Source organism: Anoplopoma fimbria, chromosome 19, assembly GCF_027596085.1.
Source record: "Anoplopoma fimbria isolate UVic2021 breed Golden Eagle Sablefish chromosome 19, Afim_UVic_2022, whole genome shotgun sequence".
Taxonomy (NCBI): domain Eukaryota; kingdom Metazoa; phylum Chordata; class Actinopteri; order Perciformes; family Anoplopomatidae; genus Anoplopoma; species Anoplopoma fimbria.
This window is the reverse complement of record NC_072467.1, coordinates 21,784,546-21,802,546: the sequence shown is the minus strand read 5'-3', so window position 1 is coordinate 21,802,546 and position 18,001 is coordinate 21,784,546. Positions and strand designations below refer to the sequence as shown.

General features: G+C 40.4%; 1 protein-coding gene across 1 annotated transcript in view; it reads left to right on the top strand.

Moving 5' to 3' along the window:
• The first annotated feature begins 353 nt into the window (after nucleotides 1-353).
• ppm1h (protein phosphatase, Mg2+/Mn2+ dependent, 1H) overlaps nucleotides 354-18,001 on the top strand; it is a 31,334-nt gene continuing 13,686 nt past the window's right edge. The window contains exons 1-3 of the mRNA XM_054619998.1: nucleotides 354-635; nucleotides 9,924-10,089; nucleotides 13,062-13,418. Of these exons, the coding sequence (XP_054475973.1) occupies nucleotides 403-635; nucleotides 9,924-10,089; nucleotides 13,062-13,418 (756 nt within the window). The 5' untranslated portion in view covers nucleotides 354-402. The remainder of the gene's footprint in view (nucleotides 636-9,923; nucleotides 10,090-13,061; nucleotides 13,419-18,001) is intronic.

The window sequence follows — 18,001 nt, the reverse complement described above, 5'->3', positions numbered from 1 at the left end:
GCCGCTCACTGAGACGCCGGTGAGACCGAATCCACCAGCAGCAACCGGTTTGTCACATGACCCAGCGTGCAGGCTCTCTCTCTCTGGCTCAGCTTTCTCTGGGTGTTTCTGTCTTGATTTCCGCGTTTGGAGCCCGAGTGGAGCGCTGCGCCGGAGGAGTCTCCGCGGCCGCTCCGTGGCTACCTTTTGTCTTTACGCGGAGACACTGCGTCGCCGTGCGGGCATCAATCAATCGGGGTGGGTGGGTGTGGGTGTGTGGAGGAGGGAGGGAGGGAGAGAGAGAGAGAGACACACACACACACACACACACACACACACACACACACACACACACACACACACACACACACACACACACACACACGCAATCGCATCGCCTAGGACCCAAGCTGCGGCAGGACCATGCTCACGCGTGTGAAATCTGCGGTGGCTAATTTCATGGGAGGTATGATGGCTGGAGGCTCCAACGGAGACCATCCAGGCGGCTCCGAGCTGCCGCTGAAGTACCCGTACAGCAGGCCGGAGTTCCTGGGACTGTCGCCGGATGAGATAGAGTGCTCTGCGGATCACATCGCCAGACCGATCCTCATCCTGAAGGAGACCAAGAGGCTGCCCTGGTCCACCGGCTACGCAGAGTGAGTAACCTGTGCGCGTCCATCTTTGCTTGCATACAACACGGAGCATCCTTTTTTTTTTTTTTTTTTTTTTTTTTTTTTTTTTTTTTTCCCCCTGAGATCAACCCATCAATGCGTAAACATGAGAATTATTCTTATTCTTTTATTCTTATTCTTATTCTTATTCTTATTCTTATTATGGCAGGATTCATATGTAGATACAATTAAGAAAATATGCCAAGGTGGAGAAGCAGGCCTTTCCCCTTATATTCTCCACCCCTGTGATAAACATCATATTTATAGGGCATAAACATACCTCCGCCAAACTGATAAGGTTATTATAATCTAGGCCATACACAAATGCTTTATTATTGTGCAGAGGTAGTAGAAGGTAAAATGGCATAAGCTTGTTATAGGTGCAGACTGTAAGACAGAAGATCATTGTGGGGTTTTTTTTTTTCTTCAACATAATGACATCAACAAATGTAGCTTTTATTTTGAAATAGCAATAACATGTTTTAATGGAACCTGCATGCATGAGGCTAGTCAGGAAAGCTCTCACAAAAAGGTAGAATAGTCAGTTTACCACCTAACCTGTTTCATTGCTCGTTGTGTGCAGAGTATAAGTAGCCTACAGTAGTGAGTCTCAGTAAAGCTGGTAAAACCTGACTGTGTTCTTTAGATGTAAATTACAGGAGACGCATGACACATCACTTATAGAGATCAGGTTTTTAGATTATTTTTGTTCATGTTTTCCTTGTCGGACACTAAAAGTCCTCCTGCTCCTCCTCCTCCTCCTCCAGAATCACGACCAGAGTTCATGTGTTGTATTATTGATATCACATCTTATGTTTGGGCGTTAACAATCCATTTGGCTTCCTGCCGAGGCTGTGATAAACTGTCTGTGTTGATTTCTAAAAGGTTGTATTATAAACAGCATCCAGTTCAGCAGCTTGACTCATGAAAAGCAAAGTTGTAACTGTTCTTCAGTAAACTGTTTTCGATAGTAGCAGCTGCAGGAAAAACAAATGTCCGAACTTGAGAAAATGCAGACTTGGTGGAATATTTTTCTGACAGCAGCAAACAGGAGACGGAGCAGGAACGATTTCAATTTGCATGCTTTTGAGACCAGCGTGCTGTACGTCTCGACAGGCTTAAACAAGACCTGCACCATACAAACAAAAAACCTTTTCACTTCGTGTGGTTGACATTCGCCTTTGACAGGACTCAACTCAAAAGTAGGATAAACTCTTATTCTCATCATTACATTACATTACATTACAGTCATTTAGCAGACGCTTTTATCCAAAGCGACTTACAGGAAGTGTATTCAACATAGGTATTCAAGAGAACTACTAGTCACCAGAAGTCATAAGTGCATCTCCTTTCTTAAACAAGCATCTTAAAGCATAAGCCAGAGCAAAAGTATAGTGCAGAGGCAAATTACTACGAAAACAATAATTGCAACAGACTAATACGAATATAATGAGTGCTACAAACTACTACGAATAGGATAAGTGCAGTAAACAAATACAAATTCAATAAGTGCAGCGAACTGATACGAATACAGTAAGTGCAACAACTAATACGAATGCAAATAAGTGCTACGAGGAAGGCTCAGGGTAGTCATCAGAGTCTAATGCCCGAGAGCGCAGAGTCACAATCACTTCTACTCATGCATTCCCACATTGAAGTATGTGGGTGGTCTGTCTGTTAGTGAGGCTGTCTCATAACTGTACAGGTCACAGTTCAGTCCTTGAGGCGGTCCAATCAACACAGTGTGTGACGCCGCAGTTCAGTGCACTGAATCCATGAATTCAAATACGAGAGTTCAATTTCTTGTTTTTCTCCTTTTGACGTGAAGTCTTTCCTTCTTGCCATTAATGGGCTGTTATGATGGAGCGCCCGTTTCTTTTAGCTTAATTGTTTAATCGATGAAAACGCTGCGTGCAGGCACTCCCAGTATCTCTTTGCATCTAATGTTTCAACTTCATCCGTCTTGCTGTTAAAACAAACAGTGTGCAAATGCTTTTCATCTGAACTCAGCCGGGGGCTTCAACACAACTGACCGTGGCAGTCTCACTCCCTCAAGGCAACTGTCTTTGTTTACAAGAAGTAAACTGGACCGATTAATACTTTGCCAGTAAAGAGCGAGAGAGAGATTAGGGCTGCGACTGAAAAGGATCTTCAGTATTGATTTATTCGCTGGCTATTTTTCCTATTTACAGATCAATCGTTTGAAACCAACCACGTCTCAAACAGAATTACGTTCCCATACAACAAAACTGCACCCTCAATTACGTTTAGAGAGAAACTTATTTCCTCCCTGAGCTCAAGGTGATGTCTTCATATTGCTTGTTTTCGTCTGACCAACAGTCCAGAAACCCAAAGATATTGATATGATAATGTAGCAAAGACATGGTCAAAATGGTCCTCACCCTCTCTCCTCTCATCACCTCCTCCACCTTGCTTGTTGGCAGGGGAGAGTAAAGTGGCACTGAGACGGTAAATGAGTTGTGACGAAGTTTAATTCTCTCTTTCACTTTACTGTCCCAGGACCAACACAATCCTTCAACCTCAGCAGCAGTCCGATCAATACTTAATCAATATGCGTCTGTAAACTGAAACATTTCAGGTCCTTGGCTTATGTGTAAAAGATCTGTAGGTTTCCTCCCTGAGCTCCAGGTGATGTCTTCATATTGCTTGTTTTTGTCTGGCCAACAGTCCAGAACCCAAAGATATTCAATTTGGGTGATGTAAAATTGAAAAAAAAAAAGCAACAAAATCCTTTACATTTTATAGAGTGGAACAGGAAAAGTCTTCATAATTTTTGATTGATTCAGTCCTTAAAAATGTTGTAGATAAAATGTCTATTGATTGAGCTATTAATGTTATGACTGTTTCAGTTAGAGATAGATCTATATGGTCTCTGCCTGAAGAAATCCTTTGAAATGGTTTGATTCTCATACACGCCCTCCGCTATGCTCCCTCATGCTAATCTGCCGTGAAGAATTTTTAATCTCAAAACAGAAAAGAGAGGAAACCATCACCCACTCCTATGTTCTAAAGTAGGTTAATTTTAGTTAAAATGATAATTCAGATTTATTTTTTGTGCTAATTGTGTATTTCATGATTTATTCAGAATTATTGCTAGTTCACGAACAAAACACAAACAAAGTTATTGTCCTGGGGGTTTCTGTGTCTTATTAAAATCAGCATACTTAAACAGGACGTATAATTCTACAGGATCAGTTGAACAGGCCTACTTCACGAATAGATGTCATGCTGCTGCCAGCGTGTGTGTGTGTGCATGTGTGTGTGAGTGTGTGTGCCAGGTTTGCGTAGCATCTGCCAGGACTGAGCCATACTGGGGATTTGTCAACAGCTGGCTGACCAGCAGGCTTTGTTGTTGTTGTTAAATCTTACTGCTAGTGGAGAAAAACCTGAGTCCATATGAGATGATGTGATGTAAGGGTTAACAGGTCAGATATTTACGGGTCTCTGGGTTTGCTTTTAGGTTCATTCCAACATCCTGACTGCTGAGGTTATCCTGTCTTGCTGAGCTGCTCCCTGTGGAGACAGGAAGAGCAGATCTAGCTCTATGGGATGGATTCTGATTTCCCCGCCTCTGATTCGGTTGCACTGTCAGGTCCAGTGAGCACAATCATTTGAATGGATCACTGAGTATTGCTCAGTGCCCTCTCTCTTCTCCGGCGCACTTTTGCAGACAGGCTACGTTTACTGCTGCCTTTCCACCCATCACGTACACATCAGCTTCCGACCCCGAACGATTCTCCCTTGTGCCCTCGGTTCACTGTTTGGGTGCAGCTCACAGCGCTTTGTGTTTCCGAAAAAGTATTGATTTGTGTTTCTAAAAACGAGGTGGAAACTGCGTCTGATGCCTTCAATAAGTTAAATCGGGCGGTGCTTTCTCCAGGAAGTCAGGTTTTGTAGGGTTCAAACTCAGGGTTCGACCATGTACGTTCACAAAAACAAAACGGCCAAGTCACAGTTAACAAACGTTAATAAGGCACCTCATTATTACTTGAAATGTTACCTTACCTCTTGTCCCTTCCTCTAAATGTTTTAGATGCAGTCAAATGAAAAAGTGATTGATTAATTGCTGAAATAATTAAACGGTAAATAGATTATGACAATTATCATTACTTGCAGTCTTAGTTACCTGACTACTTAACCTGGTCCAGGTTCCGATACTCTCATAATGTCTGGATGTTTCCATTGACATTTGTTCCAAGCTACTTTCTAGGAGGGAGAACAGTGATGGGACGAGAGACGGGACAGCAAAAACACTGTGGTCATCACCTAATGTGTAGCTTCAATTTTGATAAAAGTGAGGTCTTGAGAATCAATCAAAGCTGGCAATGAGCATAACATATAGAAGACAGAAATCTATCCAGTGGTGGAATGATTATGCCAAAGCCAGTTCTTTAGTTTCATTAAGAAATGTTAGAGCCACGTCATCAGTCCAATCGAAGTTTGATGATAATGTAGCACAAACACGGTTCCAATGGTTCTCACCCTAGCTCCCCTCTCCTCCACTTCTTTCCTCTCATCACCTCCTCCACCTTACTTGTTGGCAGGGGAGAGTAAAGTTGCACTGAGATAGTAAATTAGTTGTGACAGAGCTTCTCCAAACCACTTATTCATTCTATCTTTCACTCTACTGTCCCAGGACCAACACAATCCTTCAACCTCAGCAGCAGTCCGATCAATACTTAATCAATATGCGTCTGTAAACTGAACTCTAGCACCACAACCACTGCACACTGTATGTTTGGTCTGCAGGTCAGCAGAGTCGCATGTGTGAGAGGGCATTTCAGGTCTTATGTGTAGAAAAGCTGTAGGTTGACATTACTCAGCATTGACATCTAAGTTAACGGAACAGAGATAAGAAAGTAGATGTTAAACAGTAAGAAGCTGGTATTTTTTTTTATAACTTATGGCATGCATTTACAAGATTAAAAAGGGTTTAAACATGTTATAAACAACTCAAAATGCCATAAATATGCATGTTATCCTTCTATTTTTAACGCAGGTTTATCCATAATACCACTTTGTTCTTCCTCAGTCTTAAGTCAATGTTATCACTCAGCTGTGGAGAGGAAGCACATGAGCAGCACTTTTTATTTTTTCGACATACAAAGCTTGCCAGTGCTTAATCACATGATACAGCACGTGTGTTGTTTCTGCTACATCAACAGACCACATCGCTCTGAGGCAGGAACTACGTAATGCTGCTTCAGTTCAGTGCCAGCTTTCCTTAACGTGAACTATGAGTTAACATTCACGAGACTTGTTACGCACTGCCATAATAAAATCATAAGATCATCTTTATCTTTATCCTCCGTGTGAAAACTGTTTGTTTGTGAAAACTGAAGAAAGTACAGTAGCAAAATAGATGCAAAGGATTATAGCAAATAAGGATTATCTAGACATAGGTAAAATCTGCAATAAGGAGTTATGCAAAACAAAATGACCAATAGAGACATACAATATGTAAAAGTGGCAATGCTATTGGAATATTAAGATAGGCATGTTTCATAACATCCCATAAATGACCTGGTGGTGTCTGATTATACCTTTTGGAGCAAAACTTGAGGTGAAGTGTGACCAAAAAAGAATAAAGACTCCCAAAGAGGAGACACACGGTAGTTTACAGCTCAGACGGAGTAATTAAGGTCATGTCATTGTCTGAAATGGGAAGAAATGAAACGAGGTAACCAAATATGACAGCCCTGCTCTCAGACGCTGCTCGGGCCTTGGGGTCTGGATGGCTTCTCCTCTCACATCAGAGATGAAAGGCTCAAATAGCTCAACTGTCATTAATCTTGTGACGGTCCGGGGTCAAATGGCTGCTGCTCCCTGCAGTGCTTTGGTCTCAGACACGCATGACGGTGTCTGAAGTGTGTGGCCTCTATTCATCACATGAAGTTAGGGGAAAGAGTTGAACACATTAACTACACATCACATACTGTATACTTACATAACTGTTGGTAATTTTCAAGACCATACCATCATTACATAGACTTATTTTAAGAACTTGTGGGGAAAACTCAAACTGTTTTAAACTGAAAACGACTGCTGACTGGAAGGATAGGCTGTGGAAAAATGTTTTAGTAATTTACAATAAAACGGTAAAACTTTGTTTTAAATCTCAAGTATTTCTCTCAAATACAGCAATCCTGAATTTTGATATATAAAACAGATATTGCCATTTCCAAGGCAAAATAAGCAAATATCCCCATAACTTAAGTATGAGGTTCATTCTTTATCATGGGAATAGTCTGACAATAAAAAAAAGATCTAAACTCAGTGTCCACTGAGTCCCTTTCATGGGTTTTTCAACCAGATCTCATGGTCTTCATCCTTGGATGGAGTTTGCACAGTTGACATGGAGAATTCATGCAAGTTGCTTACATATACACTCCATCTGCTGATGAAGACTGAGATGCAGTTGAACTGCTGTGCAACAAAAAAAAAAGTCAAGTCCTCCCATCTTGTTCTTTAAATGTCACAATGCTTTCTGAGCATTACAACAAATATATTAAAAGCAGACATCTTGACTTGTCATAGCAGTTAAAGCTGTGACATTCCTTTGCAAATTGTAGCAACACAGCAAGGAAACGAGCGAGAACGGAACTAGTATTACAAAAACAGAAGCAAATTAGGCAGCACGGTCCTCAAGGACAAAATGAACAAAAAGACACACTAACTAGAAAATAAAAAACTGAATTATTCCAGGACTAACAAAGACGAAGGATCAAGGACTTACAGAGCTGCATCAAGGTGCATTTAAAGAAAATATTTTCACCAGAAAACAAGTTTTCACTGCCTTGGTGATGTTAAAACACAACAAAAACACAAAAAATCTTTAATATGTTTGAGGTCGTAGGGTGACACTTTTAGTGTGCAACTAAAACGGCCCAGTCATTCCCAGAGGTGTGTGAGGTCTGCTTTACTGATCCTTTCAACCCCATAAGGATTACAAGGAACAGTGCTCACTCACAAACTCAGGATATCACGGTTTTCAGTCAAGGATCGGATCATATTAGTACAAAAGAAAAGGGAGCAAAAGGTTTTTTTGCCTCCGATACCAATTGCTGATCATCAAAAATTCCATTCATTCCATTCATTTCAACCGCTCTGAGGTCAATGTAAACTATCAGATGTTTGTAATTGTGATCCGTTACCTTTGTTATAGTCATTTATAGTGGTTATTTGCATAAAAACACAATTCAAATGATAAGGAAATTTAAAAAAAGTCACATTCGCATTAATGCCGATCTCTTAATTGCATTTTTTTAACTAAATATCTAACGAGACCGATACCGATTAAACTGTGGACCATTCACATGTGTGCAGAACCGTGAGGGCGGATCCATACGGCTCACTGATCAACTACGGCCCGTTACACCAATACTGTGCAGGCAAAATCAAGTGTTTCATGTAAACCTGTGTTATTGACACACCACAGGGAGTTGTGCTATTATTAGTTTTTAGGACAGGGAAGTGGTGAATAGCCCATTGTGTAAGACCCCAATTAAAATCAATCTTACTGAGTGAAGGTCTGCCCAGTCAATATCCTGTCGGTTTTATAACCCACAGTGTTTTCTTAGCTGGAGACAGAGGGTCTGTGCTCTTCATGTTCATCCCCAGGACCAATTAGGATTACTTATATAAGATCCTCCACAGGGAAGCAATCATGGCCGCCTCTCATACCAACATGTAGCCATATAATGTCTCATCTATTAGATACGACACTTGAGCCATTGCTTAAAGAGACATGCTACCAGTCTCTAAGACTTAAAGCTTAATAACTTTGTGTTTTTATGACAAAAGTCTGTTGAAATAAAAAGTGACAGAATCCACCAACACACAAGAAAAATACAAATTTAGACTTCACATGTTGTCCCTGCATGCCCCTTGCCCATCTAAACTCTTTAGCAATAATTTCATAAGATACCATATTCACAGTAGGACCACTGTAGACTTAACATCTCCTACAGTGTGGCCAAATCAAGAATGCCTGGAGTATTGTGAAAGCAGCGTGTGCTTGTCCAAGACTGCAGCAGCTCACAGCAGCAGTACACCGTCTGCCAGCTGTTGTATAATGCAGTATTTATGTATCTTTCTGTCCTCTCACCTACAAGCGTGGGTTCTCAAATTGAAATGTGTGTTTAAAGAGTGTCTATTTGCTGACTTTATCTCACGTTGTCTCACTTTGATTATTGGAAACAATATGCTGCCTTGAAGGGAAACTCTGACACAGAAATTGAGTTTTGGAAAAGGGTTTAATAGTCCTAATAACGTCATATGGATTAGAGGTCACATCTTGGAGGAGATCGCTAAATAGGACATTGAAGCCCTTGAATTACATGCAGCTGTGTATCATCTTTCATCACCAAAATTAAGGAGATTTGCCATCTAAGTAAAGTGATAAATGCAAGTTTAATCCAAGACAGCTGTAACCAAACAGTTTCTGTTTCTGATAGAACGGAGTGCTGGAAAAATGATGTGAGATGAGAGACAACAGATGTCTTGGAAATAGTTCATCCCTTAGACCTCCCCCATCCTGAAGCTTTATCTACCTCTCTCTCTGATACTAATAATGTTGTTTTTTTATGTACACTGCCGCTCAAAAGTTCGGGATCACCTGTTATACAGCTATTAATATATTGTTATAGGCATTATTGTACAATTGACACTGATACTGGTAACTGTTTCTATTCAAAATCTGCAGATTTAATTTATAAATGACTGGTGGTTTTTATTATCTCTTTATCTTAGGTGTCCTGTTTGATGATGGATAATTTAACAGATATTTAAAAAAAAAAAACCAGTACAATTCAGACACCTAATGCAATTTTTACATAAAATATGTATTATTTTTATAAAAAGGTATAACGATTATTGAACCAAAACAATGCTATTGGGCTCTGAATATAGTAGTTACCCATTTATTTTTGTACCCTCTGAAGTGTTCTCAGTGGTTAGATTGAATTGGTTTAAACTGTGATTTGTCAGTCCAGTATTTTCAGCTGTTATTCCCTGATCCAATTCCAACAGTGCTAAGAGCAGCTTTGCTAAAACAGCGTTGGCTATTAATATATGTTATAGGCATTATTGTACAATTGACACTGATACTGGTAACTGTTTCTATTCAAAATCTGCAGATTTAATTTATAAATGACTGGTGGTTTTTATTATCTCTTTATCTTAGGTGTCCTGTTAAAGTAATGCATGGCTTTAATCCCCTGTTTTGTGTCCTGTTATCTTTTCTACATTTAGGGTGATCAATGCAGGAAAAAGCTCATTAAATGAGGACCAGGCCTGCTGTGAGGTGCTGGTGGTCAAAAGGAGACCTGCAGGATGCTCCACGCCCAACCGAACCCCTACGAGCCGCAGGAGGTCTTCCCTGCCCAATGGAGAGGGCCTGGGCCTCCCGGAACGCCCGGTGAGTCAAACAAACGGATCCGGTTCCATCGGGAAATATCAGCCTTCCCACCATCTCTGACATTCTGCAGACACAGTTTATGACAGCAGAGGAAGTGATGAGTTAAAACTGGAGAACCAGTGTGATGCTGAAGTCTTACACAGAGCCAATATGCAATCAACTTTATGGATGCCAGCCAAGGCAATCAACTAGGCTTTACACCCTTTGCACACACATCACCAAAGCTAATATCGTTACAAATACGGCCACTCACAACACCACTTACTAATTAACCAAATACACAACCATGCAACAACTATTCCTTGCAGCAGAATCCACACGGCACACTCACCTCACTGCAGGTTCATTACAATTCAGTAAAAGCAAACAAAGGCTAGAGATCGAAAACATTTTATTTTTTTTGAGTTTTTGAGGTTGTAGGGGGAACATTAGGTTTAATAAACTACACAATATTTGCATTACCTACCATTTGCAACAATGAGGAAGATAGAGGAAGATGTCCATAGAGGAAGGCCTTACCAGAACCAACCTGGTATTCAATGACAATTCAAGAGGAAACACAACAATAAAAAAATGTTTGCAATTTGAATAATGGATTCTGCTAATGGTTAACTATTGAAAGGTGTTTTATGATTGCCAGTGAATCTTTCAAATATTTATCCCAAGACTCTTTTAAAAAGTTTAACTCACGAGGCTTTCAGGCGGCATCAAGTGTCAATCAAAGTCGTCTTTCTAACACTCTGGAGAACAAAATACAATCCAAAGTGAGACTGATTGCTTTGATTGTACATGGACAAATGTGTGTGCTGCTGACATTATGAATTCTTAATATTGAAGAAAACAACTTCCTTTGGTTTAGGTGAAAAACAACTAAAACTATGATTTTCTTTTTTTTAAGAATAAATAACTGAATTTTATATTTCAGTTCAAGACAGTTCAAATCAAATGCTAACCCTCAGCCATCTCTTTTTTAACATGTCAATTCTGGTCACAGATTGGGAGCTTTGACATTTAAAGCATTAACTCACTGATGAAATCTAGGTAATGATCATCAGTATGGATGTAGTCCTTGAATGCCCCTGGGGGCCGGCTGTTGGGACCCAGTGTCCCCTCATCCAGTCCCATCAGCAGTTTATTGGGGCGTACAGCACAGAGTCCTTCACACATCACAGCCTCGGCCTAATGTGGGAAGGGCGAATGCGAGTACATTTGCTTACAGAAACACACAAACTTTCTGCAAGTACAGCATGTTGTGTACAATAATGTAATACTGCTGATAACATTTTCTCCTCAGCCCACCAGTACTTTACTCAGGCCCAGCCAGAGCCTACAGCAAACTCATGCAAGTACCTCATGACTCACTACTGCAGTGATATTAGACCGATAAGAGTAGTGTAGAGCCTTTGTAGTGCTCTTCGCTTGCTTCGTAATCTCATGTTGTAGAACCTGCCTGCACTATATTTAGAAAAAATCTGAGCTTTAGTGTGTGTGCAGAAATAAATACCAGAAATGATCTACACCCAGTGACCAGAAAAATGCAGTATAAGCCCTGCCTTTGTAGAACAAACAGCCCTCCAGTTTTCACTTTACATAATTGTTACGGCATGATGAAATATTTGCAATAGCTACTCAATGTCCATACTTTCATTATATTTGACTTGAATACATAGAAGAGAGTTAAATTTGCATCTTAACAGGATGGAAAAAGCATGGCCTCTGGCCATGGCAAATTACAGAGTTGCTGCACTTTTTGAAGACGGCAAATTCAAAGTTGTGCAATGATTGAACTGGATCACGAGACATTTTGTGTAAATATGATGTGGGAGGTAGCACTTTGTAGATGAGCACAGACGACAGTATCCGGCTTTGGAACACAAACCTTGCATAATGAGGCATTGATCTCAGAGCAAACATTAACATCAGAGCAGACCAGGATGCACAGCCGCTGGATGAAGGGAACTCTCAGATCAGAAGACGTCACCGAATGAGAGCCTGAGAAAGCGCTTCCTCTGAACACCTACAGTATGGGATGAATTTAGATGCAGTGTCAATAGAATGGAGCTTTCACCCATGAAGTTTGTGCAATGTGTGAATCACTGAAGTCGGCAACTGGAGCATGCAGCTTTCTGTTTGATTCTTAGTAAACCTGCACTCAGGGCTAAAGTTGGTCCAACCTGGTATTGAACAAGGGTTTTTCTATTCTTCTGGTCACTGAGACGGTATACATTAGTGGTTCCTAACCTTTCTGCTTGTGACCCTCTACACAACATCTATTCATTCCTCCCCCGCCACATGTTGCTCCTATATGTCAGTTGCAAGAAGTTCCACCAGTGTTGTTTCCCTACCTTTAGTGTGCTTAAGGATAGTATCGCACAGTAAAACAAACAAAGATAAGAGAAACGCCACATAGAGCTGAAATGGTTTTTTTCTTATTATTTCCTATTTCTGACATTGACAGTATCTTGAGGTTGGTGGATCCCTCCAGGTAAGGAACCACAGAAGTAATTTAGGATGATGAGTCATTACATTTGATTCATTTTGATAATAATGAAAAATACTAAATAAACCTAACTCTTGAAGTTGGATTCATCCATTTAGAGAACTTATTAAACCTTGCAATATTTTGATTGGCTCATATCTCCTTCTGATGATTGTTAGAGAAATTGTTGAACACACAGTCATTATTAATAGGGAACCATGTAGACACTGATTATTACATTTTTTGGACTCCAGGTGACTATAAAGACTAATAAAACCCATGGCTAGTTCTCTACTGACAAGCTTAAAAATCATTAACACATTAGAGGATGTTTCTCAATAGAATATAAATTAATTTTCAGTCACTACTTGGTGAGAATGCAAGGTCTGACAGAACTCTTCTTCTTACATGGCACATCCGGCAGATGCAAATATTGACACAAGTGATAAACGTGTCATCGTCTGATGTGTGTTTGGCTCCTATCTGTATCCAGGAGAGCTCTGACCACCTGACCTTCCACTACTGGGCGTTGTTCGATGGCCACGCTGGCTCCGGGGCGGCTGTGGTGGCCGCCCGCCTTCTACATCACCACATCGCCCTGCACCTTCAGGAGGTGTTGGAGATCGTCTGCACTCCTAACCTGCTGCCCCCCACGTGCCTCGGGGAGGAGCCGATCAATCACCACCTCACCCCGACCTCCCAGCGCGCCCTCACCAGGGCTGCGTCCCTCCGCGGCGCTGCAGGAGCTCCCGGCTCACCCAGCACCCCACCCACACGCTTCTTTACAGAGAAGAAGGTTTCACACGAGAGCCTGGTGGTCGGAGCCATCGAGAATGCTTTCAAGGACATGGTAAGAGGCATTTACAATAAAAGAATTGCACGCACACCATTAAAATGACAGAACCATGAAAACATTTTCCCTTTAATGTTCGTTGTGTACTGCTACTTCGGTTAGTGATTTCCCATCATTCCCAGAATAACACTGGACATCCCCCCATTAAATGGCCCGGAGTTGTTTCCTTCATTCCTGGTTTTATGTGTATTTGGAGAAAAAGGCTAGGCATGCCCCTTTTTTCAAAACAAAATTAGTTACATTTGTTACATGCATTTGCCATTTCCTTCATAATCACAACAGAACTTGGTAATAACTGCACACGACTGACGAAACAAAAATTGTATACAGAATTCCTTCACCTTTAAACCCCATAAAATGACACTACAAACAAAATCTATATCATTTGAGTGTTAAAGGTGCAAGATCCAAGTCTTGATGTCTTGTTTGTCTGAACAACAGTTCAAACCTACATATTTAGTTTACTCTCATGGTAGAATGAGACAAAAATTCTCAATTGAGAAACTTCAAAAACGACTTTAAACGATAAATCGATAATGAAAATAGCTGATTCATATTCTGTCATTTGATAAATCGACAAATATACACACAATACATAGTGTAGTCATGAATAAAAAAAAATAATGTAAGCAATGGTATAGGATACAATTAAAGTAAAGTAAAGTAACATTAAAATAATGAATAACATCTATTAGATGTCTACTTTTGTGTTTGATGACAGATCAAATGTAATCTGTGACGTTCTGCTGATTCAAACCGCAGCCACCTGGTCTTAGAAACAGGTTTTACCAGACACACTGAGTCACCTTCCAGTAACGCTCGACCCAGGTCAACACCGCACAAAGCCTTTTTAAGGCTTTTTGTTGTGAGTGAGATCACTTGGGGAGGTTGAATTAGATCTTGATAGAGGGCAGTGCAGCTCAATCGAATCAGGAAATACGATGACATAGTGCATATTGGTGTTTCCACCTCTTCACCACTAGATGGTGATGTGCAATTACCTATTCTTACCAAAACTAAATGGCCATAAAAAGGGAATTAAGAGTGTTAGGTCCCTTACGATTGTATAAGGATCAGTTAATGAATTGAGACGTCTATTGTGGATTCACGGGTAATGATGATGTGATTTTGTTTTAGAGTCATGAGGATTTTCCGTTGTAAACTACAGTTGCAAAGTCACAAAATGTGTTAAAATAGCAAGGCAGTAATCTGCAGAAATCCGGGGTTTTTTTCGGAGGTAGATAAGGTTCTGTCCAGGAAAAGAACAGAGAAAATATTAAAAGTTTATCCTAATTTTTAGTAACCTATGAATCTAAATCCTGATGATTCAGGATTTAGATTTAGACATCAGGATTTAGATTCATAGGTTACTAAAAATGAGGATAAACTTTTAATATTTAATATTTTCTCTGTTCTTTTCCTGGACAGAACCTTATCTACCTCCGACTCCTAGCTATCAGCAAACATCTCTGTCTCACTCTGCTTCCCCTCTCTTCTCTCTCATGCCTCTCTGGCTCCTCACCCTGCCTCTGAATCTGCACTCTTTACCCTCTGTGTCCTCTCTCTTTCTTAAAGGGGAAATGCACCGAAATCCACCATTTTAAACGTTGCAGTCACCGTGTACCTCCAATCCTTGCAGCTACAGGGATTATAAAGCCGTTCTTCGGAGAGCTATACTTTCCAGTTCATTGCTCGGTGTCACGCTAATTGTAATTAGAGCCCATAGGAGAGAGAAAAACAAAATGCTGTAACCAGCTGGAAAAAACGTGCCTAGTTTTCCTCCACAGCTGTCATTTATTTTTATTTACGTAATCTTTTTTTTGTAAAATCGCAAACTGGTTCACATGGTACACATCTCCACTTGGAACCCCAAAAACTGTCCCTTCTGCTTTTGCTGAGTAACTACCCGGAAAGTCGATTCTGGCAGCATCTTACTCCTTAAAGCCTCTTGTCTTATTTATTTTTAATGAAGCTCATTCTTTAAGAAAATGGGAAGTGTCAAGAGGATCTTGGAAAGGTTTGGTATCACTCTAAATCTTCGTCTCAGAGTTCACTGAGTCTGTGTATTTTATCAGCAGGATCCGCCTTTAATTTTCCTCTGACACGACTCAGTGAATTCCTGTTGGAGTGGCCGGTGTGTGTGTGTGACTCAGCTACTAAAGCTCAATAAACACTCAGGGGTGTGTAAACATCAAAACCAACACGTAGCTCAGAAACAGAGGATGTTGGTGGGCCTGTTTCAGAGAGAGAGATGATATCACCGGCCTCTTATGATCGTCTTTAGTATAAAAACAGTATTTAGCACCATTTTTCTTCCATTTACTGGACCTAGCTATCTATCTCTGTTTCTATCTCTTACTCGTGTTTTTTATTTGTCCCGCCTTCTTCCTGACTTGCGACCAATTACCACGGGTGACACTGACTGATACTCGCAGATCAAACTAAATATCTGCAACAAAGCCACAAACTGTTTGTTTTACCACACTGTTGACACTCGATATATTATTAACTGTTTACCCAACTATTTACATCCTACCTTGTTTTTTATTGCTATATGTTAAAGGTGCTTTATTGCATATTCAGGTCATTAATATAGCAGCAAACAACTATTTGCTATGTAAAGATATAGAGTGCTGCAGGGATGATGTAGGCAAACACGGAAGTTGGAATCTCCCTTGTTACCCTTGACCAAAGTGATTTTTCCATTGGATTTTGAATTATTGCAGAAAATGTGTGTTATTATGCTCTACATTAAAGGAGAATTAGCTAAAGAATTTGCCCAAAGGTCCTTCTTGCCCTCAAAAAACACGCTGATTTTGTTAATCAGTTAAAATGATTGATTCAGTTAATTACCGCCAGCAGAGTTTTCCATCTTTTCTGATGTTCGACCTGTTTTTCTCCCATTACGGCTCTCTGTTCTCAGTTTTCTTTTTCTGTTTTTAGCCCTGATAGCTTTAGGCTTTAATTCTGCAAACTCAATAACAGACCATACTACAAACAGCATGGAGAAGGATGTCTGGCCCGACCTGTAGATCATCAGTAGTGCGGTGACTCAACAGAAGCTTTTGCCAATACAGTCAAACCTTCTCTTCTTCTTTGGGCAGTAGGCTGAACATTGCTATGAAGATAGTGGCTTTAAAGACAATATGTTGAATAAAATAGTTCATAAAAGCTATTAAACATTCACTCACATCTTCTATGAGCATACCTTATTATGTCCATTTCATGGAAATAATATATTCTTTAACTGGTCAAACACATCACTTGGTTGTTTTTCGGTAGTTCCTAAAAGTTAAAAACTACTATACTAAGATGTTTGCTTGGATGAGAGGTGTTTCTGTTTTTTGGTGCGTAACTCCTTGAGGTTCAGCTTTTTTGTGACTATGACTGGGTTCAGTTATTTTTTTGTAATGGATTGTGATCATATGTCCTATCTTGAATTTTGGTCATTCCTGATTTGTCAGTCCTATCTTGTGGCGTTTGTTGTTTTTCTTCTTTCAAGGAAACGATAAAAAAGTTTAATTCGAAGAAAGTGCAGAAACCATTTTGTCTCTGCCTGCTGGTTATTTAGCTCAGACGTTAGGAGATTCCTCTCTGCGGAAGTGGGGAGGAGAAAGGTGTGGATGTTTATGCAGACATTTTCATTATTAAAGACTTCGCCTGCAGCAAGAGGTGTTGCACACAGCAAGGATAAATATGTATGGCTCGCTATGGATTCATAATTCATTCAGGGTGAAGGACACATTTGTTCACCCTCTCCAATACACACACACACACACACCATCCTCCATACTCGGTGTGTGTTTGTTCTGTTACTGGACAGGAAGATGGAGTACATGCATTCAAAAACACACAGATGCACCAAAACACACACGCCAATTCTGTCTCGTACAGAATAGTCTGCACAAAAGTGCCAACAAACGTATGAAGTCGCACGTGCACACAAACATCGATCACACAAATGATTGCTTTCAATGCACACACATGCAGAACTGTCTACACACACTTGACCTCACACACATCTGTCTTTTCTGCCAGACACAAACACACTTATATATTTATACACACCATCCACTGCCGTCTCCTGTCAGACAAACACAGACTCTGCACACAAACGCACACATTCACAGAGTTGTAATCTGAGAGAGGTCGTCCACAGCGGAGCAGAAGGCGACATGTTTTTAGTTGGGGTGACATCCCTCTTGGGAAAACTGGCTAGGGATGGTTTTGCTGCAAATGTTGATGGTTGATATTGACAGAGGGATGCGAAAGAGGAAGTGTCAGAGGGGTCATGCATATTTCCGGGTTTACTTCCTGCTTCTGTTTTGCCGTTAAAGGGCCCCTCTGGGAACTGTTAGCATCAACAATAGCTACGGAAAACATAAAAAGGGTTAAACCAAGTGTGAGCAGCTTGGCTCAAACTTATGTTAGCATTTTGATTAATTATCTGACAGGTTGATTATTCATCTAATTAATGAATTGATACAGTAGCTCGTTTTTTTTTTTTTCTAATCTTTTTTTGTGGTTTAATTAGCAACAAATTAAATCTGGGCTAATTAACCGGTATAATAACCAGCGGC